Source organism: Mus pahari, chromosome 1, assembly GCF_900095145.1.
Source record: "Mus pahari chromosome 1, PAHARI_EIJ_v1.1, whole genome shotgun sequence".
NCBI lineage: Eukaryota > Metazoa > Chordata > Mammalia > Rodentia > Muridae > Mus > Mus pahari.
In genome coordinates this window covers 59,148,651-59,172,223 of record NC_034590.1, presented here as the reverse complement: position 1 = coordinate 59,172,223, position 23,573 = coordinate 59,148,651, and the positions used below count along the sequence as shown (strand labels likewise).

At 35.7% G+C, this 23,573-nt stretch overlaps 1 protein-coding gene and 1 pseudogene across 9 annotated transcripts in view; one reads left to right on the top strand and one right to left on the bottom strand.

Moving 5' to 3' along the window:
* Window positions 1-23,573, bottom strand: part of Grm5 (glutamate metabotropic receptor 5) — a 477,051-nt gene that overhangs the window by 250,867 nt on the left and 202,611 nt on the right. For all 9 annotated transcript variants that reach the window (XM_021193532.2, XM_021193541.2, XM_029544608.1 and 6 more), the window contains one exon: window positions 17,451-17,700. In XM_021193532.2, coding sequence (XP_021049191.1) covers window positions 17,451-17,700 — 250 coding nt within the window. The remainder of the gene's footprint in view (window positions 1-17,450; window positions 17,701-23,573) is intronic.
* On the top strand, window positions 19,516-19,617 carry LOC115062895 (annotated as a pseudogene).

The following is a 23,573-nucleotide window of genomic DNA, read 5'->3' as shown; positions in this document are numbered from 1 at the left end:
GTGAAATTTGTACATTATATCCATAGCAGTATGCACATGAATTTCAAGTGTATGTTGAGAATTTCTCAGGATGAATCATTATTTATATAACATATCTACATCTTTAACGCATTTTAACATATAGGAAGTATATTTTTGGTATCAGTATTTTGTTGTGAGTGAGTGTCATAAAATCCTCCGGAATTCTTCAAAACTGAGCAATTATTTAAAACATTTCCATAACATACGTTAAAGAAGAAATACAAATAAAAGTTGGAAGTTGTATTGCAGTAAATTAAGATAAAAAACTGAGTATCTATGAAATAATCACATATCACTAATTAAGGATACAGAAAAGTATGTATGCAAGAGAAAATAAGGAAAGTCATGAATCCAAGAATTGAGATCCAATGTTTGAAAATTAAATACAAAATCTTTCCAAGAACAAAGCAATAAGAGAAAATAATGATAGGACTAAAAAAAAAAAATCTCTGAAACAGAAGATAAATAAACCTCTTGAAAAGATGACAAAATAAAGTATACTTAAGATCGTGTTGGGGAGCAGGATGGGGGGAGGGTATAGGGGACTTTCTGGATAGCATTTGAAATGTAAATGAAGAAAATATCTAATAAAAAATTAAAAGGAAAATAACTTTATAGAAAATAAAACAAAATAAATAACAAAAAAATCAATAAAAGTGATAAATTTCTCTCCATGATGCTCAAAAACTACACAAAATGGATTTATGAATAATACCAGTAAAATTTATGTAGCACTCAGAAGGATCAGGAAATATTTTGTAAATAATTATAAGTTCAGATTTGACAACATAAAAAGTGAAAACATATCCACTATTTATTTAGAAAGAAGTGTAATATTCAAATCATGTCAAAAAGTGAATTTATCCTCATATACCATTCTATCAGTATAGAAATAAATCAATGGATAAATAAATAAGTGTAGAGGTCAATGGAATGTATTTGCTACTGGTGTCACACACAAGAGACATTTAGCTATTTAAATATGCACAGTAAAACATTAACAATAATATCTATAATAATATCTATTCTTTTTTTTTTTTTTTTGGTTTTGGTTTTTCGAGACAGGGTTTCTCTGTGTAGCCCTGGTTGTCCTGGAACTCACTTTGTAGACCAGGCTGGCCCTCGAACTCAGAAATCCGCTTGCCTCTGCCTCCCAAGTGCTGGGATTAAAGGTGTGCGCCAACATGTCAGCAATCTATTCTTAAAGTTCTCAACAAACTGTGAGTAGAATAAATCTTAACTTTAGATGACATCTACGGAGATATTAACCTAGGATTAAACAGTGACAAGAGAGCCAAAAGTCTCTCACTCAGACCAGGAAGAAGAGAAAAATATCTGCTCTTAACTCAGTGGTTATAACTCTGTAGTAGATTCTCTAATTGGTAAAATAAGAAAACAACATCATATGCATCAGAAAATCTCTACAGGAAAGGTATTCTTACAAATTTAAGAATGAAGAGTTGTTAATTGTATCTAAACAGTTATTAACACTATTAAAAAGAAACTGAAAATATTCATACACACACACACACACACACACACACGTTCAATCAACTACATTTACAAACAAAATAACCAAATTGCCAGCGCCTTTTGAGAGCAATTTGGCTTTGGTCATATTGAAGTTTTAGTTCTCAGAGTTTGTTTTCCAATTTTTTTTTTACATTGAATTTAAAGTTTGAATAAAACACATGTAGGAATTTTACATAAAAATTTTGTGCATGTTTTTGCTTACTTCTTCGATTAACACATAAAAATGTACAAATCATCCCTTTATTTAGCCCCATTTATTATTAGATAGACAAGACTAAACCCCAGGTTTTTTCCCTTTTTCATGTACTCCTTGGCTGTTAGACAGCTTAGCTTTAGTTCTTGAATCCTTTACATGTTGAATCTAAAGCTGTGTTTGAAAGATTCTTCTAGTCTTGAACACATTTTGTTTCAAGTTTTATATTGTCAGGTGATAATATCAACCAGAAGGGATTAATTTATACCTAATTAAAACTTTAACAATACTTTTTAATTTATGTAACTAATGACTATAAAAATATAGCACTAGTTCATTAAAATAATTTTATCATTCACAAACAAATAAAAAACATCATTCTATAACTACAACATATTAAAATTAATTGTAAGCTCTCTGAAAAGAAGATACATTAAATATGACAGTAGTTGATAGTTCTCATTATACATACATTAAATGAGACTAAAATAAATAGCATGAAAAAAATCTTAGGCTCAAAGCCCAAGTGATAAGTCATGAACTCAGCTTTTCTAAACTTTGAAGTTTGTCTTTCTCGTGTAAGTGCCAAATCACTTTGTCAAGTCATTTTCTTTCACTTCTTCAGTCATTGTAACTAACAAGATAGTAAGCACACACAGAATGCTAAATGATAGTTAAACAAAACATAAAATATTCTTCCTCTATTGTATTAAAAATCATCCTTTTATCTTGTTTTATTTTATTTTATTTTATTTATTGCCATTCCTAAGATAACTGTTTTATTTTTTTGTTTTTTCTAATGAGAAACAGAAAGGGGAGTGATCCAAAAGGGAGGGGAGGTAGAGAGGCGCTGGGGAGAGTACAGGGAGGGGAAATCATAATCAATATATGTTTTACACAAAATCTATTTTTAGTTAAAAAAAAAAAAGGAAAATAAAGTGAAGAAAAGTGGGGCATGCGCTCTAGGCCATTGGATCTGTCATAGCCTTCTTTTAGTGATTTTAAATTTCATTCTTGGAACAATTATGTTTGATTTATATGCCAATATTTTTACTCATATTCTTCAACTGCAGCCTTCACCACAGCACAGAAAAAGCATCAACCCATGTTACTGAGCAGTTGCGTATAGCTTACTTACCTGAACAATCTATTCTTTGGAAGTACATATGACTTAATATCTATCAGAATTCAAAAAAAAAAGGGGGGGGGGAGAAAGGGATTTTTTTCCAAAACAGTTAGAGGACAAGAATGATAAATACAACTTTATATGATAAGAAGCCATGCCATTTCTGGCAGTAAAAGTTAACATAAAATGTGGGGTTTTTTTATATTTATGTAACTCATCATTTCAGAATAATTATTATGCAATAATAATTGTTTTACAAGATAAAAGTAATATGCTCATCCAATACAGATACAACAGATTCATCCAAATTTGTAGTTATCATGTTTTTGTTAAATGTTGTTTGTTCCATTTAGTTCATAATTTTGTGGGTTCCAAGACATGTTATCAACTTTACCCATCTTTTGGGGGAGGCAGCATGATATATATGATGGGAATATTTCAAAGAATAATCACATGGAGAAAGAGGGATCCAGAAGGACAGCAAGGAGTCTTTAAAAACAATCTTTTGCATAATTAATGTAAGACACATGAAAAGTGTATTAATTATTCCAAGGGCATTTCAGTGGCATACCTTCTACCAGACCTTGCCTCTTAAAGGTCAGCTGTCTCAACCCTTCAGCAGTATACCAAGCTTGCATTATGTGACCTTCTGGTTAGGAAATAAAGATCCAACAAATTTTAGCTTTCTAGCTTATGTTTAACTTTTCAGTCAGAAAAAATTTGTTTTTTTTTTTTAATTTCTTATTCTATTATTTTATTTTTATTCTCTTTTATTCTATTATTTATTATTCTATTAGTCAGAAGAGTTGAAACTCCATCTCTTGCTGAAGGACAATAAGTAATACCTTCAATTGTGTATATTCAACACTGGTATTTATGTTCTTACAGTTAAAGAGGCAGTCTTAGTGGAGTGGAAAGAGTAGAGATCTTGAAATCAAAACAACTAGCTTTGATGCTTCATGCCATTTCTGAGTGTGTGACCTTGGAGAAACACCACAGAACTATGAGTCCTAGTTATCTTGAATAGAGTAAAAAGTATTTTCAAAATTTGAAAATACTTGTTCAACTACAAATAATTGCATATATTTATAAATGTGCTTTCATTGTTCAGTAAGTGCATAGGATATGTATTTTAAACTTTTACTTAAGTATAAGGAATACATAAGTAGAAAATATATAAATTCTCATTTAGCTACAAATTTATTAAAATTCATTTTTATTACCCTAAATGACAAATGCATACTTTTTGCAAGATATTATGCTAAGATCATATCTTAATATTCATTTTATTATCTTATCAGTCATGTCTTAGTAATGAGACAATTCATTTTGATTTAGCTTTTCATAGTTTGCCATTTAGTTTTATGCCAAGTGGCAAGATGGCCTAGTAAGTGAAAGTGTTTGTTAGCAAGCCTGGCATCTTGAATTTAATTTCCCAGAATGCACAGTGAAGAAGAAGGGAACCAGCTCCACACATTGTCCTCCGACCTCTACATAGATGCCATGGCACACAAGCTCACACACATATTAATTAAAATGATGTCAAGATGAATAAAGTTTACTGAAAATAAAAGCAATGTAAAGATTGTTTGCTTAAGTCATTCTACCTAAGTACACAAGGATTTTCATAGAATATTTAATTCCTTTTTAGTATCCTCACAACCAGATTGAAATGTGTGTGTGAACAGTCATAAACATTTATTTCCTTGCTATTTTGATCCTTACCTCTCCAACCCTGTGTGTTTTACACAGAAAGAGTAGAGAAAAAGCTACAGCATGAAAAATGTATTTATTCCTGCTTCTAAAATTTAACCCAAGATGTTAGCCAAGTAGTCTTGTCTTTTGCAAATTGCCTAGTTTACTTTTGAAATGCAGAAAATGGATTTTAATTTGCTGATTTGTTGAGAAAATAAGGAAACATGTACCATATTTAGTTAATGTTTTATCAATACCCACTGCTTTTCTCACTTTTCTGTGCTCTTACCATCCACGTTTCCTCTCTCAGTTGCTATGAAGTATTTCTCCATAGATCTTTCATAGTCATAGGTGTCTAAATACATACTCAACTGGAAAATAGAGTCAACAATGAGAAACGGAAGGCTGCTGCTGTCCTGTCAGCAGTACTTTTCTTGTCATACTGAACAATACAATTTCATACAAAGGAGGCCAAATTCTCTTCATCGGGTACACAGTTTAGAAATAAACAAAAGTAGTTGTGACTTCCTGCAGATACCCATTAGTATATAAAGGGAGTTTCTCAGCAGAGGTAATGATCTGATGACCTCAGCTATGGTCACATTCCCAAAAGGTCTATCACATCAGTGTTAAAATGACCATAAATACCAAGACAATTAAGCATCTATCTTAAGAATGCACTAGGAAAGAGATGTTCTACATTTCTGAAAGCAAGTCATTCGAGAACGACAGAGAGAGAGAGAGAGAGAGAGAGAGAGAGAGAGAGAGAGAGAGAGAGAGAGGGAGGGGAGAGAGGGAGAGAGAGAGAGAGACTCAGAGAGACAAGGGACGGAAGAAGGGTGGGAGAGAGGGAGAGAGGAAGGGAGGGAAAACATTGATTTAGGTCTCTTTAACTTACTGGCATGTTCTCTATTAAGAAGGATATATGCAATTCTTTTGTGCTTTCTGAATTTTGGGATATTTTCTGAGCAATCAAAAGGAAAGAGAGTAAGGAAGATGAGAGCAGCTTGATGGTAAACACTATTGCCTAAGGGCTATGGCTGTGCCCTGGAACCAACTCAAATAAGGAACACTGAGCTTTCAAACCCTTGTCCTCCATAGTGTGGAAATGGCATTCTGCGTTACTCTGTTCATCTTCCAGTAGTAACTCGAATATTCTGATTACTTTTTCCCAAGTTACTGTAATGATAGCTCAAGTGACTATCTGCCTCTTTTTATATCCTCGAATGGACTTCAGTGTTCTGGTTTTGCTACTGATCCCCTGTTTGGTATCTGCTGTGACCCTGTTACTTTCAGGCTAAAATTTAGCTTAACAACAAATGGCTTCAATTTTTGAACTCCTGTATACATAGTAGTCTCAAGAGCAGAGAATCCAACCATGAAGTAGTACCGTCTATGTACCCTGGATGACAGTAGAGGAGTATGTGTTCCCAATGAAAACAGGAACTGAAAGAACAGTTAGTGATTCACACATTTTAAGAGGCACCCAACCATGGACAGAAGCTGCTGACAGCTGTGGTTAAATTAGGGGAAAGTTGGAAGAAGCTGAGGAGGAGGGTGACCTGGTAGGAGAACCAGCAGTCTCAATTAACCTGGACCCCCGAGATCTCTCAGACACTGGACCACCAACCAGGCAGCATGCAACAGCTGATATGAGGCCCCAAACACATATACAGCAGAGGACTGCTGGGTCTGGGTTTAGTCAAGAGAGGATGCACCTAACCCTCAAAAGACTGGAGGCTCCAGGAGTTTAGAAGTCTGGTGGGGTGGCGGTTTGGGACATCCTCATGGAGACAGGGGGTCAGGGGGTTGGTATGGAATGTGGAACCTGGAAGTCGAAAGATGGACCTTGAGGGGAATAAAATCTGGAGTTTAAAATAAATAAATAATTTTTTAAAAAATAAAAGGCATAGTGGGCTAAACATGAAAGTCCCCATCCTTTAGGAGACTTAATGAATGGAGGGTCTACATTTATTAAAATCACCAATGGGGAAATTTAAGAGCAGAAATATTCAAATAAGACACTGAGGCAGCAGGAGACAGGTGCAATCTGCATGAGAACATTACAGCATGTGCTTAAATACCCTACCTCTGATTTTTTTGCACTATGAATTTATTTTTCATCCATGGAGACAAAGACGTGGTGAGAAACTGGTTAGTGAACAACCAATTCCTAACTGCTACATACATATTATTATAAAACAATTCATGAAGGCTTTCTTACAGAGATTATTTTGCCTTTTAATGGCTATTACATGGAAATTATTTTAGTGGCTATTAGTTCATATTTTTTAAAGTGATAAAAATTGCTCTCTCTGTCTCAGACTTGTAGAAAACTGCTTAATCAACATCATATAATATATTTTGTGGACATACAAAGTACTAGATGTTGAGAATATACGAGAAAAGAACCAATCTATGCTTCCAGGTAATTTACTTTAGAAATGTTGGATGTTGTCCTTGTCAAGGAAAATATAATTTCAAAACATTTTACTTAAATAAATTATTTTATGGATTTTTTGGTTTTTTAAATTACGTAATATTATTTAAATTTTTGAAGAAACTACGATTAGTACTTTATTCATGTTTTGATGTTTTCTTATTCCTGAAGAGTCTACATGTTCTCAATTACTGTTAATGCTGATTGGCTTTTTGTTCTGACTTCAGTGTTAGAGGACTTCTCTCAGATATTTAATGAGAGAAATGGCCTTTCAGATTTCTAGACAAGCATATTATTAATAGTAGAAAATCAGTAGATTTCAGTATGACTTTTTATCCTTCTAACACTTAAAGTGGGTTGATTTTGGTTTGTTCATTTTATTTTCTATTTTTAATTAACCACCTGATCTCTAAACTCCCTGAGACCTCCAGTCTCTTGAGGGTTAGGTACATCATCTCTGAATGAACACAGACCCAGAAGTCCTCTGCTGTATGTGTGTTGGTGGTCTCATATCAGCTGGTGCATGCTGCCTGGTTGGTGGTCCAGTGTTTGAGAAAACTTAGGGGTCCAGATTAATTGAGACTGCTGGTCCTCCTACAGGCTCGCCCTCCTCCTCATCTTCCTTCAGTCTTTCCCAAAATTCAACAACAGGGGTCAGGTGCATTGGTTGGGTGCAACTATCTGCTTCTGCCTCTTTCAGCTGCTTGTTGGGTCTTCCAGAATGTACGGTCATACTAGGTATTTTTTTGTGAGTTTTCCAGAGCCTCAGTAATAAGTCTCAGTGTGAGTCCTTGGGAGTATGTGGAAAATAGTGGTCACTCATTTTTTTATTTTCTCTCAAAACATATCTCTATATATTATATATATATATTATATATATATATATATATATTTATATATATATATATATGTTTATATATGTTTTATATATATATATAAAAATCCAATACATCTCACTAACATACCTCAATGTCATAATCATAACATCAAGTGCACATATATTTAGAGTAGTTCTACTTTTTGATGAATCATTCCATATATATATATGCATATGTATATGCATATATAATATATATATGCTTTATGTCTGACTAATTTATGTGTGAATATGGATCTTCAGATATGAAAAGAGTTTTATACCCTTCATTTAATTGCTCTTCTTTGCTCAATACACTGATTTCCATCATTTGTTTCTCAATCACTGGTTATCAGTGCTTATGTTTTTTTGTTTCGTTTTGTTTTTATGAGACAACAGATAGCTGGATCTTGTTTTATAATCCAGTTTCTGTATTTTTATAAGTTTGGCTCATTTAAAATTATAATTATTAGAGATTTGCTTACCCCTCTAGTTATACTGCTTCTCTGGATGGCAAATCTGAGAGTTATGTGCTTATATTGTGGGCAGAATTGAGAGTCTTTTATGGTCAGGGACACTTGGTTTACTCTTTCTGTTGGATAGCTTTTTGTCAATTTAATATAAGCTAGAATCATGAGAGGAAGGATCCTTGATCAAAAAATGCCTTCCTTAAACATAGATGTAACCAAGCCTATGGGGCAGTTTCTTAATTAGTGATTTTTGTTGGAGGAGCCACAGAATTGGTTTTGGGGTAACTTCTGGACTGGTGGCCTTGGGTTTTATAATGAAGAATGAACAAGTAATGGAGAGCAAACCAGTAATCATCATCAACAGAGACTGAGAGAATGGCCAACCAATGACTGGCCCAATTTGAGACCCATTCTGTGGGCAAGACCCAATCCCTGACACTATTAATTATAATGTTATGCTCTCAGACAGGAGACTAGCATAACTGTCCTCTGGAAGACTCAGCAGCTGATAGAAACAGATGCAGAGACCAAAAGGCAAACATTAGAAGGCGTTCGGGGAGTCTTGTGGAAGATTTGGGGGAAGAACTGAGGGATCTGGAAGAAATGGGTACTCTACAATACCAACAGATTCTACTAACTTGGATCCTTGGGGGCTACCAGAGACTGAAGTACCAACCAAAGAGCAAGTGTGGGCTAGATTTAGCTCCCTGCTCCCCTAACACATATGTAGCAAATGTGCAGCTTCATTCCAGTTCAGAAGAACTGGACGTGGACTAGGTGGACTCTCCCTGTTCCTGTTGCCTGCCAGTTGACCCCATTCCCTTGGGCTGTTATCTCTAGCCTCAGTGGGAGAGGATGCCCCTAAATACCTAGTGGGGATCTCCCCTTTCTCTGAGAAGAAGGGGAGGGAAGATGGAAGGAAGGGCTGTAGGAAGGGGTACTGAAAGGAGGAGGGATACAATTACGATGTAAACTAATGAACTAACTAACTGACTAACTAACTAACTAAATTGATAAAAAGAGCTCATTATTTCATCATTATATTTTAAAGGAACATTGAAATAAATTAAGATAGTTTGGGATATAGTGCAAGTAAGAATTGATATTGTCTTGCATATCTTCAGATATTTTTATATATTGTCTTCAATGCTGCATGTTCTACATTGTGACTTAGAGACGATAAGTATTATTTTGGGGAAAGTTTTCATTTATTATATAGAAAAGGTTATTTTGTCTTGATTTTGAACATGTCTTTTATATTACACATTGTGATCATACTCTATCCCCTTTGCGGAAAGCTCTTGGTGCTACTTCAAGGATATTGGCAAGAATATTTACATTGGATAGGACAAAAAAGTAGGCTCAGGCAAGAATTTGACATTGGGCTAAGACAAAGAAGTAAGCTCAGGATAATTACAGCTGACAACTGTGTTCCTTGAATCTTGATCCTTTTTGTAAGTCCCTGAATATAGTGACCTTGGGACCTCTGTTTATGCCTTGTTTGTCCCTCGACTACTTTGTTCATACCTTGTTTGTTCCTTGATTATTTTGTTTATGCCTTAGAACTGACCATATCCTTTGCATGTACCTAGAATGATATAAAAGCAGACTGAGATTATAGTAAACCCCCTTCAGCACTTGCTTGGATGATACTATAGATTGTCTAATTGACTCTTTTTTCTTTAATCCTCAACTCCCTCCCTCAAGACCCTGTTGACTGACTGAATAGGCTTGGTCACCCCTTTAGCTTCTGTGATTTTCCCTCCCCCATGTTCCACTGTCTATGTCCAACTGGTTTTCAAAGTCCTCACTTCTTAGTCTGAATGCCTTCCTTTGTTTTTTATTCTCTTTTTTTTATTAGATATTTTCTTTATTTACATTTCAAATGTTATCCCCTTTCCTAGTTTCCCCTCCAAAAATCCCCTATCCCCTCCCACCCACCCCTGTTCCCCAAGCCACCCACTCCTACTTCCTGACCCTGGCATTCCCCTATACTGGGACATAGAACCTTCACAGGATCAAGGACCTCTCCTCCCATTGATGACCAGCTAGGCCATCCTCTGCTACATATGCAGCTAGAGCTATGAGTCCCACCAGGGTTTTCTTTGATTGGTGGTTAAGTCCCAGGGAGCTCTGGGGGTACTGGTTAGTTCATATGCCTTCCTTAATGGTGCACATGTGAAAAGTGGAAAGCTCCCACAGAAGCTCACTGAGACGTTAAACAATTACATAATTACATAATGATCTAGGCATTTTAGAGCACTAGTAACTTAATATTTTTACTTTACCAACTTCTAAGAGATTATCATAAATTACTGCCATTTCATATCAGAAAAGATGTTTTGCTCCTGCAATAAAAAAGACACTTATTAAAGCTTTATAATTAGATAAAGCTTATTTAAGAATTTATAAAACTAAGATGAAAGGCTGGTAAGCAATTGATGAAATGGTGTCTCATATTCATGAGCAAACTGCTCTATCAAAAATATCTTGCCTCTGACAGAAAAAAGAATATATCTGATACCTTACACAAAATAACAGAGTTATTACAGTTAAAGCTGCTTCTTCTGATTTTAACTAGATAATCGGTACTGCACAGTACGCATGTAGACCTTAGTACACTGATATTTTTTTTTATTATATCACATTTAATATAACATGGCAGTGACATGGAAACAAATTGGTACTTGTTGAAGGCATAAGTCAATAAGAACCAATATTAAAAAGCTGTCATTAAGAATTATGTAAACTCCCCACCCGGGGATCCATCCCATATATAACCACCAAACCCAGACACTAATGCATATGCCAGAAAAATTTTGCTTACAGGACCCTGACATACTTGTCTCTTGTGAGGCTATGCCAGTGCCTGGCAAATACAGAAATGGATGCTGACAGTCATCTATTGGATGGAAAACAGGGTGCCTAATGAAGCTAGAGAAAGTACCCAAGGAGCTAAAGGGTTCTGCAACCCTATAGGTGGAACAACAATATGAACTAGCCAGTACTACCCAGAGCTGTGTCTCTAGCTGCATATGTAGCAGAGGATGGCCTAGTTGGCCATCAATGGGAGGAGAGGCCCTTGGTCTTGCGAAGATCATATGCCCCAGTACAGGGGAATCCCAGGGCCAGGAAGCAGGAGTTGGTGAGTTAGGGAGCAAGGCAGGGGAAGGATATAGGGGACTTTGGAGACAGAATTTGAAATGTAAATGATGAAAATATCTAATAAAAAACACGAAGAATTTTGTAAACTCACAGATGAGAATAATTACATGCACAATCAATTGAATTCCTTATTATTTTATTCTGCTTTCACTTTAAAGTAGAACTTGTAGCCTTCATGCATGCCATCTAAAGGTCTTTGGACCCGGCAAGATGGCAAGATCAGGCACTAGTTAATGTGTTTAGTGTTAGTGTATTTAAATACCCAGTGTCTGTTTTCAACCACCTGGTCTTATTGCCACTGCAGTATCATGCATGCAGTCACAGGGTAAACATGTTTGAATGCCATAATGCCCACAAAAGCATCTTGCAATCTTTAATGTCATAATATAGTAAAAAATATTAATACTAATCTGGTCATGGTATTTACTCACAATTCACAAAACCAAATTCTAAAGTGAATCAAACTGAAATAATACTAAAGAATATAAATTCTAAACTGAACAAAAATAGCTTATTAGTATTTTTGTAAAAATGGTTGTCAGAATTCACCGAATAAAAGTAAGAAAAAATATACAAAAAACATTCTGGTATTCAGAGAAGTCTGGATCGAGGAATAAATGCAGAAGATACAAAACAAAGTAACTGCATTTGATTTTTGTATAGGAATAGAGGGAAAGGATTAACCACAGTCAAACATACCAGAGAAGAAAATGCAGCTATGTCTATCCGAAGGGGATTATATGATCAAGAGTGTTGAGGAGAACACGTGTTCATATTTGAAATGGAAGTAGAAGAAAAAAAGAAGAGGAAACGGAAAGAATTTAAATGTACTAGCTCAAAATAAGACAATTGTACAAAACCAATATATGTCCATAAAATGAATAGCAGAGAACATTAAAGAAATTGCCTTACCAGCATAAAGAGCTGAGTTTGATTTCTAGAATCAAGAAGAGGGAGGAGGAGGAGGAGGAGGAGGAGGAGGAAGAGGAGAGGAGGACGAGGGGGAGAAGAGGGAGGGATAGAGGAAGTAGAGGGGAGGGGGAGGGGAACCAAGACAAGAACAAAGAAGGAGAAAGAATGGAGGGAGGAAGAAAGGAAATAAGGAAGGGAGAAATGAAGAAAGAAAGGGATGGAGGGAAGAAGGAAGGGAGGAGGGAAGGAAGGAAGAAATATTCCTGATATGGTGTTTTATGCATATAATCTGAGCACCAGGGTGATGAGCTGCAGATAGGTAAAACCTTGGACCTCACTAGCCAGCTCTCTAGCCTACTTGGTGAGTTCAGCCAAGTAAATAAAGTCATCTGAAGCAAAGACAAATCAAAACAAACAAAACCAAGACAAAATAAAAATAAACAAATAGAAAAACAAAAAATAAATCAATGTGACAAGCATTTTTGGAATTAAAGCTCTGGTTGTCCTCTGTGTTCAACATACATGTGCACAGGTAAGCATTGGTACTAAGTTAGCAGTTCATTTGTTGTGTATCTGTTCCAACCTGGTCTACAACTGTCTAATTGCCAATTTTTAAAGATTTATTTTATGCATATGAGTTGATTGTGTGCATGTCTGCATGCCCCATGCAGGTTTGGGGTTTATGCAGGTCTGAAAAGATCATTGGGTTCCTTGAAACTAAGATAGTTGTGAGACACTATAAGGATACTGGGTATCAAACTCAGGTCGTTGGCAAAAACAAGTGCTCTTAATGACTAAGCCATCTCTTCAGGCTATCCCAGTTATTAATTAACTTTAGTCTCACTTTTGATTGTAGTAGAAAATGATAGGCAGATTCATGCATTAGGTTAAAAAACTGTGTGCCTAATTACAAGGTTCAAAGAGGAGAAAGGGAATTGATTTTTTTGCATAAGGTTATCACAATTTATTTTCATATAAATTAACTCTTGGCAAGATAAAAAGGAAAAGAAAGAAAACATTTGTATCATCAACTCAATTGAGCAAAGAATGTAATAAAAATACTTTCATTTGAAAGACAAATATGTATATCCAAGCACATATTAAGATATTTTAGATAAAAATAAATAATCCAGGGCTGAATAGGTGGTCTTTCAGAGGTATTCATTGTTCCTGTTGCTTTGAACAATATGTTCCAGGAAGTTGAAGGAAAAAAGTATCAACTCCTTTGTTCTTGGCCCTCTGACTATTGAGAAACACATCACTGAATGTTACAACCTGTTCCTGTGTCCCCAACAGCACTCCTATGACTGGTCCTACTAGTGTCAATGAGTCCCTAAAATTCCAAGAGATCAGAAATTTTAAACTAGAAATTATGTGCAAAGCACAGCTGCTTCTGAGTGAGTGCTGAAAGCACCAGTCTTAATACTGTTGTGTAAGTGATTAGTGTATACATAATTGTGAGTATATTTTTACATAGTCAAGCAGACAATATGTTAGGTTTCATAGGACACACCATTTCTTTAGCAACTCTTCAATACTTCATTGTTACCATTTAGCTAAAGTCATTATGCAAATGAGTATGGCTGTGTAGTCAATTGGTGAAAGTGGGGTGTTGAAGATTCCCACTATTAATTTGTGGGATTCCATGTGTGATTTAAGCTTTAGCAATTCTTCATTTACAAATATGGGTGCCCTTCTATTTGGGATATGGATGCTCAGAATTGAGATAACATCTTCATAGATTTTTCCTTTGATGAAGATGAAGTGTCTCTTTTGATTAATTTTGGTTGAAAATCTATATTCTATAGAGTGGCTACTCCAGCTTGTTGCTCTTGTCCATTTCCTTAGACAATATTTTTTCGGGACATTTCCTCTAAGATAATGTCTATCTCTATTGTGAGGTGTGTTTCTTATAGTCAGCAGAGGAATTAATCCTGTATTCACATTTATTCTGCTAGCATGTGTCTTTTTTATTGGCTATTTGAGTCCATGAATATTGAGAGATATTAAAAATTGGTGATTGTTGATTCTTGTTATTTTGATGTCGGCACTGTGTTTGTATGTATGTGTTTGTGTGTGTGTGTGTGTGTGTGTGTGTGTGTGTGTGTGTGTTGTACTTCGATTTTATTTTTTTTACTGGTATGGAATTACTTACTTCCTTGTGTTTTCTTGGGTTATAATTTTCCTTCTAGGAAAAGGACGTTTTCTATAAGACAAAACAGCAACCTACAGATTGGGAAAGTATCTTTCCCAATCCTACATCTGACAGAGGACCAATATCCACCTTTTTTAAAGAACTAAAGAAGTTTGACACATACAGCACAAATAACTCAATTAAAAATGGGAATTCTCTAAACAGAATTCTCAACAGAGGAATCTCAAATGGCCAAGAAGCACTTAAAGAAATGTTCAAAGTTCTTCGTCATCAGGAAATTACAAATCAAAACAACTCTGAGTTTCCATCTTATACAGTCAGGTTGGCTAATATAAAAATATCTCAAGTGATAGCAATGAGGGTGAGAATGTGGAGCAAGAGGAACACTCCTCCACTGAGGGAAGGAGTTAAAACCTTGTATATCCATTTTGGAAATCAATTATATGGTTTCTCAAAAAACTGGCAATACTTCTACATGAAGATCCATCTATACCACTCCTGAACATATAACTAAAAGATGGTTCTACAAGGAAACTTGCTCATCTATGTTCATAGCACTTTATTTGTAGTAGCTAGAAATTGGAAACAACCTAGCTGTCCCTCAACTACAGAATAGATTTTTTAATGTAGTACTTCTCTACACAATGGAATACTACTCAGCTAGTAAAAATGAAGACATAATAAATTTTACAGGCAAATGTATTGACATTATCCTGAGTGAAGTAACCCAGACCCCAAAAAGATATGCATGATATATATTCATTTATAACTATATATTAGCCAAAAATACAGGATACTGAAGCTACACTCCACAGATCCAAAGAAGTTAAATGAGAAAGAAGGCCCAAGTGCAGATGCTTGAATCTCTCTTGGAAAGCAGAATAAAATAGTAGCAGAAGGCAGATAAAGGAAGGGAACTGGGTGAGAGAGGGGATGGGAAAGGAAATAGGGTGCTTTTCAAGAGTAGGTGTTGGTAGGGATAGAAGAGATGACTTGATGATGGGAATCAATGGGAATATACAACTGACAGGGGTGGGGATGGGGGTGACATCTCAAGGACATGACAGAGACCTGAGAAAGGACATGTGCCCAAGAATTAATGGGAATGACCATAGCTGTAACTCACAACTTTGGGGAATTAGAAACTGAAGTGGCTACCTCCTGTAGAATAGGCAGGAATCCCAGTAGAGATATAGGAACACCAAATTTTCCATCCAAAATTTATCCTGTCTACATGAAATTTAGGTACAGAGGATCGAGCAAGACTGAACAAATAACCAAACAATAACTGACCCAACTTTAGACCAATCCATGGGCGAACACCTGTCCTTGATGCTATTAATGATACTCTGTTATGCTTGAAGATAGGTGTCTGGTATGGCTATTTTCTGAGAGGCTCCACCCTCCACCTGAATCAGACAGATCGAGAGACACATAGCAGAAGAGTAGATGGAGCTTGAGGTCTCTTATGAATGAGGGAGAATGAGATAATAACTCCACAGAAAGATCAAAATAGTTAAGTAACTTACACACTTGTGACACTCAGAAACTGAACCACCAACCAAAGAGCATACATGGGCTGGACTTAGACCTCCACCATATATGTAGCAGATAAGCAGCTTGGTCTTCTTGTGGTTCCCAAACAACTAGAGTAGAGGGGCACTCCCAAAAGCTATTGCCTGTCTGTGGGACACATTCTTATAGCCGGACATATTCTTGTCGTGAGGAAGATGTGTCTAGCCCCTCAGAGACTTGATGAGCCATAGTCATAGGGGTGGGGTAGGGGATCCACGTTCTCAGAGGAAACGGGGAAGGATTGTGGAAGGAGAGTCAGTGAGCAGGATATAAAGTGAATGAATAAATAAAAAAATGAATGAGTGAATTAAAACATTGGCATCTTCCTAAGGATTATGATGCTGTATTTTATACACTTATTTGGTTGAGATGCAGTACTGAGATATTTAACAAAACATTATTTTTGGATGCTGTTTTTGGATAACGTTGAAGTCAGTAGAATGAATAAAGCATTAGCATCTCTTCCTACTCCCCTCCACACTGACAGGACCTCATTGAATCAGGTTATCACTCTCAACTTTTATGTACTCAGATTTGTACTGTGAGCAGAACACATGTGAGCTCTTCTTGTTTTCTGGCTTTATAAGTATACCTTCTGTTAGATTCTCATAAAAAAATTGACACATTCATGCATCTCCCACATATATTTCAACACATAATTTACATGCATTTTTATATTACTCTTACATATATTTTATTGTTTTTATTATTTCTCTGAAAATACTACAATATACATTTAATCTTATAGATACACATTTAGTTATATCCACAGGGTATCAGTCAAGTGTCAATCAAGTGAAATCTCTGGATAATTAAAAAAAATCAATCTTTTTAAAATCTAGTGTTTCAGAACTTTTGCTAGTGTCAATGTAGCTCATCAGGAAATGGGCTATCAAGCTATCAAATATATTGAAAGTAAAACCTCATCATAAACCCTAAACTCTACAATTCTATATCAAAAGCAAGTTTATATATACATTATTAAAAACATTTTAAAAGTAACTCCAACATGATATTTATATAGATAGATATAGATATAGATATCACTAAACAATTAAGAAAACACTTTATATAAGGATATCATGATTTTGAGAATGTGAAGACTCTAAGATGTTACATTTTTATTCCTGCTTTCATTGCAAATCTGCACATACTGTAGCCATTCACTTTCCATTGTTTCTCTGGCTTTTATAATGTTTTGTGATAGTTACACACTTCTGATACACAGATTAGGAGTCCAGCAAAGCAGTCCTTATGCACCAAAAGTATGGAGCAAAAATTTTGTTATTAATTTTCCATTGTCACTTACCTGCCCAGAAGTAGAAATTCCCCTGCTAGACCCAAGCGTCTCATGGCCATGAGCAGACCTCGAACTGTCATGCCTTCACAGAAGCAGGCTACCACCCGGGCTTTAGGCAAATGACTTCTGAGCTTTTTTAACAGCTTGTCAAAGCTCTGCTCCCCAGCATTGCTGTAGATTTTGTAAGAGTGGGCGATGCAAATCCCTTCCTTCGCTGACATATCTTTGAAAGCCTCCATTCCACTTTCTCCATAGTTGCCTGTATGAAAATGAACATACAAAGAGAAATATTGAAATAGGAGAACTGCATTTATTAGGTACAATAAGAATTTTAATCATAACTGAGAAGTAGACCAAACTGTTTCAGTTTATGCATACATTATACCATGTTCAAATTGTTGTATCTTTCTGTTTTTATTTCATCTTTTCATTTTCTGTTGAAAATTTAACAATACTTTTTTCCAGTTTTCCAAAGTTTGCAGTTTATCTTATCTAACCAGAGCATCTTTCTCCAAACTGATTATGATAATAACAGTCAACCAACCTTGCTCATTTTCTTCCTTTCCTTTCTTACCCTAGCCCCCTCTGGGTACTACCCTTTGCCCTGTTCCTTTCAATTTCTTTAAGAAGTGAGGTGATATGGTATTTACAAGTCATAACTTACTTACATAATACAATGGTTTTGTTTTTTTTTATCCTCATTCATGTTGTTACAATAGCAGACTTCATTCTTCCATATGGCTGAATGTTTCATTGGGTATAGAAACCAAGTGTTTATCAGTTGGAAAACACTTAAGATGTTTCCATTTATTGTCAACACTAAACACAGCCTCAATGGCCACAAGTGAGAAATTGTCTCTTCTGCATACCAACTTGGTCTTCTGTTATATATACCCACACCCTAGGAGCTCTCGGGGCACTGGCTGGTTCATATTGTTGCTCTCCTATGGGGCTGCAAGCTCCTTCAACTCCTTCTATCCTGTGTCTAGCTTTTCCATTGGGGATCTTGTGCTCAATCCAATGGTTGGCTGAAAGCATCCACCTTTGTATTTGTCAGGCACTGGCAGAGCCTCTCAGGAGACAGCTATATCAGGCTCCTGTCAGCAAGCACTTGTTGGCATCCACAATAGTGTCTAGGTTTGGAGACTGTACATGGGATGGATCCCCAGGTGGGGCAGTCTCTGGATGGCCTTTCCTTCAGTCTCTGCTCTACACTTTGTCTCAGTATCTCTTCCCATGGGTATTTTTAATCCCCCTTCTAAGAAGGACCAGAGTATCCATACTTTGGTCTTCCTTCTTCTTGAGCTTCATTTAGTCTATGAATTGTGTCTTGTGTATTCCTGGCTTCTGGGCTAATATCCACTTATCAGTGAGGGTAAACCACATGTTTTCTTTCATGATTGGGTTACCTCACTCAGCATGATATTTTCTAGTTCCATTCATTTGCCTAAGTATTTCATGAATTCAGCATTTTTAATAGCTGAGTTGTATTCCATTGTGTAAATGTACCACATTTTCTTTTTCCATTCCTCTGTTGAGGGACATCTGGGTTTTTGCAGCTTCTGGCTATTATAAACAAGGCTACTATGAACATAGTGGGGCATGTGTCCTTATTACAATTTGGAACTGCTTTGGATTTAATATAGAGTCCATCAAAGAAATAGCTTAAAATTGGGCGTAACGATTATGGTACAAATAATAAAAGCTAATTATTCATAACTAAACAAGAAAATATATTTTAAAAATTCCTGATCTTTAACCTTATATCAATAATGTTGTGAAACTGTCTTCATGAATATGCAACATGGTTTATAGAACAAAGCGGTTAGATGAAAGATATTCCTACTGAAGGAAGAAACAATTTTAACTTCAGTTTGGAATTCCTAATCTCCTTAGTTTTTTCACCTGAATCAAAGTCAACGTGCTTATATTATTTGTGTGTGACTGTGTATGTGTGTGTTTGTGTGTGTATTTCACACATTTAGAATATTTGGTAATTAGCTTGGACTCAAATAATTAAACTTAAAACAAGAGAATAAAAATGATTTCTCAGAGACATATAAACTGTCTTTTTGAAAGGGATACATAGTGTCCCATGCTAGAGCAAATTGTGGCTCCTAACCATTGCCTGGCCTCCGTGCCTGTAGGCTGCTGGCATGAAGTAAGTCACACAGTGAAAAAAAAAAAAAAAAAAGAAAAAGAAAAAAAAAGAAAAAAAAAAAAAGAAAGAAAGGTATAGATAGACAGGTGAAAAAGTTCTACTCTATATTCTGTTTGTCCCAAACTTATAGCTACTCTAAAACAGTTTAAATATATATTTGGTGTAATATTTTGTAAAATAAAAGCTTAGATTTATTGTTAAAAATGCAGTGTAGTAATTTAAAAGGAAGATATGGAACTAGCTAAATAAGTTAGTGGGTAAAGGTGCTAACATCTAAGACTGAAAGCCTGTGCTTAATACTCAGGATACACATTAGAGTAGGAGAAAACAGACTCCTGCATGATGTCCTCTGATAGCACACATGCACACTGGAACCTGTGGACGTACAGGTGTTTACACCGTCTCTCTCATATACATATAAATAAATTAATGCATGATCATAAAAATAAACAAGAGCATATGTATTCTAATAAATGAGAAATTTATACGAGTTGTTATTAACACTATTCTGTACAAATTTGGAATAAATGGGGACATTAAAAAATGTCTGTATATTTTTGAGTTAAATATTTTTAGTGAAGTAGATTTTAAGGAAGAAAAGGCTTAGGAAATAGTTGTGTTTTCAACATGGACTCCTGTCAGTAAGAAAGAAATCTATCATGTAAAACAGGAATCTAAACTGTAGCTTCAATTCAGTAAGAATGAGTTTATAGAAAATCATTTTGCAGGTGGCAGAGGAATTATGAAAAGGATTGTTATTTTTGTGAACTTATTTATGACCATATATACTCACATACAAACAAGAAGAAATCAGGCACAGAAAGCATTACAAGCCTATTTATCTTTGGATACATGTCCATGTCAACAAGTTTTGAAAATATTTTTTGTAATCTTAACTTTAGTTCCTGAATGTGCAGTTGTGATATTTTTCTCCCAATCCACAAAACTATAGTTCTTGTAATTGGGAGACATATCTGGCATAGAATCAGTGGAAAAGAACCAAATTTAGAAATATGAATTAAGTTTTTTTTTTTTAATTCATTTTTTAAAATGTGGAATGGTGAAAAGGAATATGGTGGTTTGACAAAGCATGACACCCATTAACCCAGGACTGTCTTAGCATCACACCTTATACTTTCAGACATTACTGCTGCAGGAGTCAGAGGGGTGAAGGACTCCAGGAGAACATGGCTCTCACAATCAATTCAGTAGGGTTCATAGGGGCTCACAGAGACTGTAGTGGCAACAATGGAGCCTCCATGGCCTGCACTAGTCCCTCTGTATGCATTCCGTGCCTGGGGATGTTGTTGGACTGCTTACAATGGAAATGGGGTGTCTCTGACGTTTTTTATTTGCTTGTAGGGATTTTCTCTTCCTATTGGGTTGCCTCATCTAGCCTTGACATGAGAGAGTATGTACATAGATCTATTGAATCCTATTATACCATGTTTGATTGCTATTGCTGGGAGGCCTGCTCTTTTCTGAAGGGAAGGGGGAACAATGCATCTAAAAGAGGGGAGAAGTGATGGGGAAAGAGGGGCTGCTACAGTCCAGATGTATTGTATACGAATACATTTTTAAAAACATTTAATTCTAAGTATTTTCTTATAAAATATTCAGTGCTGAATTAGAGATTCATATAGACAATTCTCTATATAATAAGAAATAAGAGTGGAAGCCGGGCATGGTGGGGTACACCTTTAATCCCAGCACTTGGGATACAGAGGCAGGCAGATTTCTGAGTTCGAGGCCAGCCTGTTGTACAAAGTGAGCTCCAGGACAGCCAGGGCTATACAGAGAAACCCTGTCTCAAAAACAAAAAAGAAAAGAAAAAAATAAAAAGAAGAAAGAAGAGGGGAATTTTGTAAAGAGCTTCTTAATGACATCATTGCTAAGAAGGAAGGGACATGTAGATTTTGACATCAGTACTTCTTCGGTGTTTTTGTTCTAATTGGCTTGCTAATATAGTTTAAGTTTAGATTTGAAATGTAGAAAAACTATTGCCCTTTTTTCTTAAACAATATTTTAGACGTTTTCTTATTCTTTACTTGGGCTACACTTCCCGGAGGAAAATAAAATGTTGAGACAGACACTGTGACCCAGATTCTCATTTCAGCCCTATGGAATTCAACTTCTTTTGGCTTTCTTTGTAGGCTGTCAGGTTTGCAGCTGAAGCCTGCAGTGCCTGTCTCATTAGGAGTGATTCTATTTGAATAGAAGGGAAAATCCTCCAAGTGGGACTGTGTGTCAATGGGTCGAGTGGACCTGAGAGGTGCTCACTTTGCCTCTTTTTGAGATCATTAGTTGATTCTAACTGGATCTAATGACAGTGCCAACATTTTCTATGTCAGCTGAAGGTGAAAAGTCCTTCCTGGAATAGGCAATGCTTCTCAAGACTGACAACCTTTGCTGAAAAGAAGTTTGTTCTTTGACAACAGCTCCCTGGCCTGCAACCTCCTCAGGACTGGAGTTCCTTTGTATAGGTCTGACATTTCTAGATTTCCTTTGGACTCAAGGCTTCCCTATTACATGGAGGAAAAGGACTAACTTTGGTTTTGGGAATGAGCAAAATGGATTGAAATAGTTCCCATGGATGTGTATTTGCCATGAGACTGAGTTTTATTTAGGAATAAGTTGCCATCCCATGTTAGAGCTATGGCTTTGGTGCTTCTCATCTAATTTTCTGACCTCACCTGTCTATTATGGTAACCTGTAAGAAGACATGACCAGGAAGAATTTGACATATATCTAATACAAAACACATTATTCTGCCATTTTAAAACCATAGACTTCAGAAATAATACTAAGAAAATCATGTTATCATATAAATATTCTATAATGTTAATGACATGTCAAAAGATAAAAAGTTATAACAACGATTAAATAAGATACACTCTTAAAACTAATTTTAACAATTTATTTTTATTTGTCTTAAGTTATTCACATGGATAGCAATATATTTCTATCAAATGATAGAGCTTTATAAATGTAATTTGTCATTCTAATGTTTCAGGACAGAATCTAATCTCCTTAGAGCACTAGATCATATCTAAACTTTCCAAAGATCAAATATCTATTCTTCTTATTAGCCTCTCTTCCTACCACTGTATTATGTACAGTACGTTTCATCCATAATAACACTAAGCAGCTCAACAAACGTGCGTGATTTTTTTAAACTAAGGAATATATTACTCTGACTAAAATGTGAGTGACCTTGACCCAGAAACACAGCTCTAGTTTTCCCTGAGTGACATTCTTTACCATAGACCATAGATAATCTCTACAGACACACAGAAGAGCAAAGCACAAGTTGTGTTTGCAGCAAGATGAACTATGTACAACACACTTTCAGACATCCCAGATTGTGCTGAGTTATCTTCTTCTGAGATAGTTGAGATATACTTCTATGTACATATTCTCTCTGCACACTTCAGACACAGCTGGTATGGACACAATTCTCTAATTCTCTCTTTCTAAACCAGTCTGTTTCACTCACCCCAAAGATTTAAAACTTTTGTCATGTCACACTCTAATTATACATTTGGCTGTCTAAGGGAGTATGTACTAAATGAAATGCTTTCAGTTACATTTCTACCTACAGAGTTTTGAAACATAATTGTATTGAAGAATATAGATTTTAAGATATAAATATCAAATTTTCATCCGTCTGTTGCTACTTAGTAATAACCATGATCCAAAATAATGGAGCCAGGCTAAAACATTGTGGACAGTGCAGCTTAACTATAAGTACCAACAACAGAGTAAGGAATGATTGGAAATTTGTTATTTTGTTATCCTATAATATTTTGTTTACTAACAGTCTTTGGAAATGATCTCTGTCTCTGTCTCTGTCTCTCTGTCTCTCTGTCTCTCTGTCTCTGTCTCTGTCTCTCTGTCTCTCTGTCTCTCTGTCTCTCTGTCTCTCTGTCTCTCTGTCTCTGTCTCTGTCTCTGTCTCTGTCTCTCTCTCTC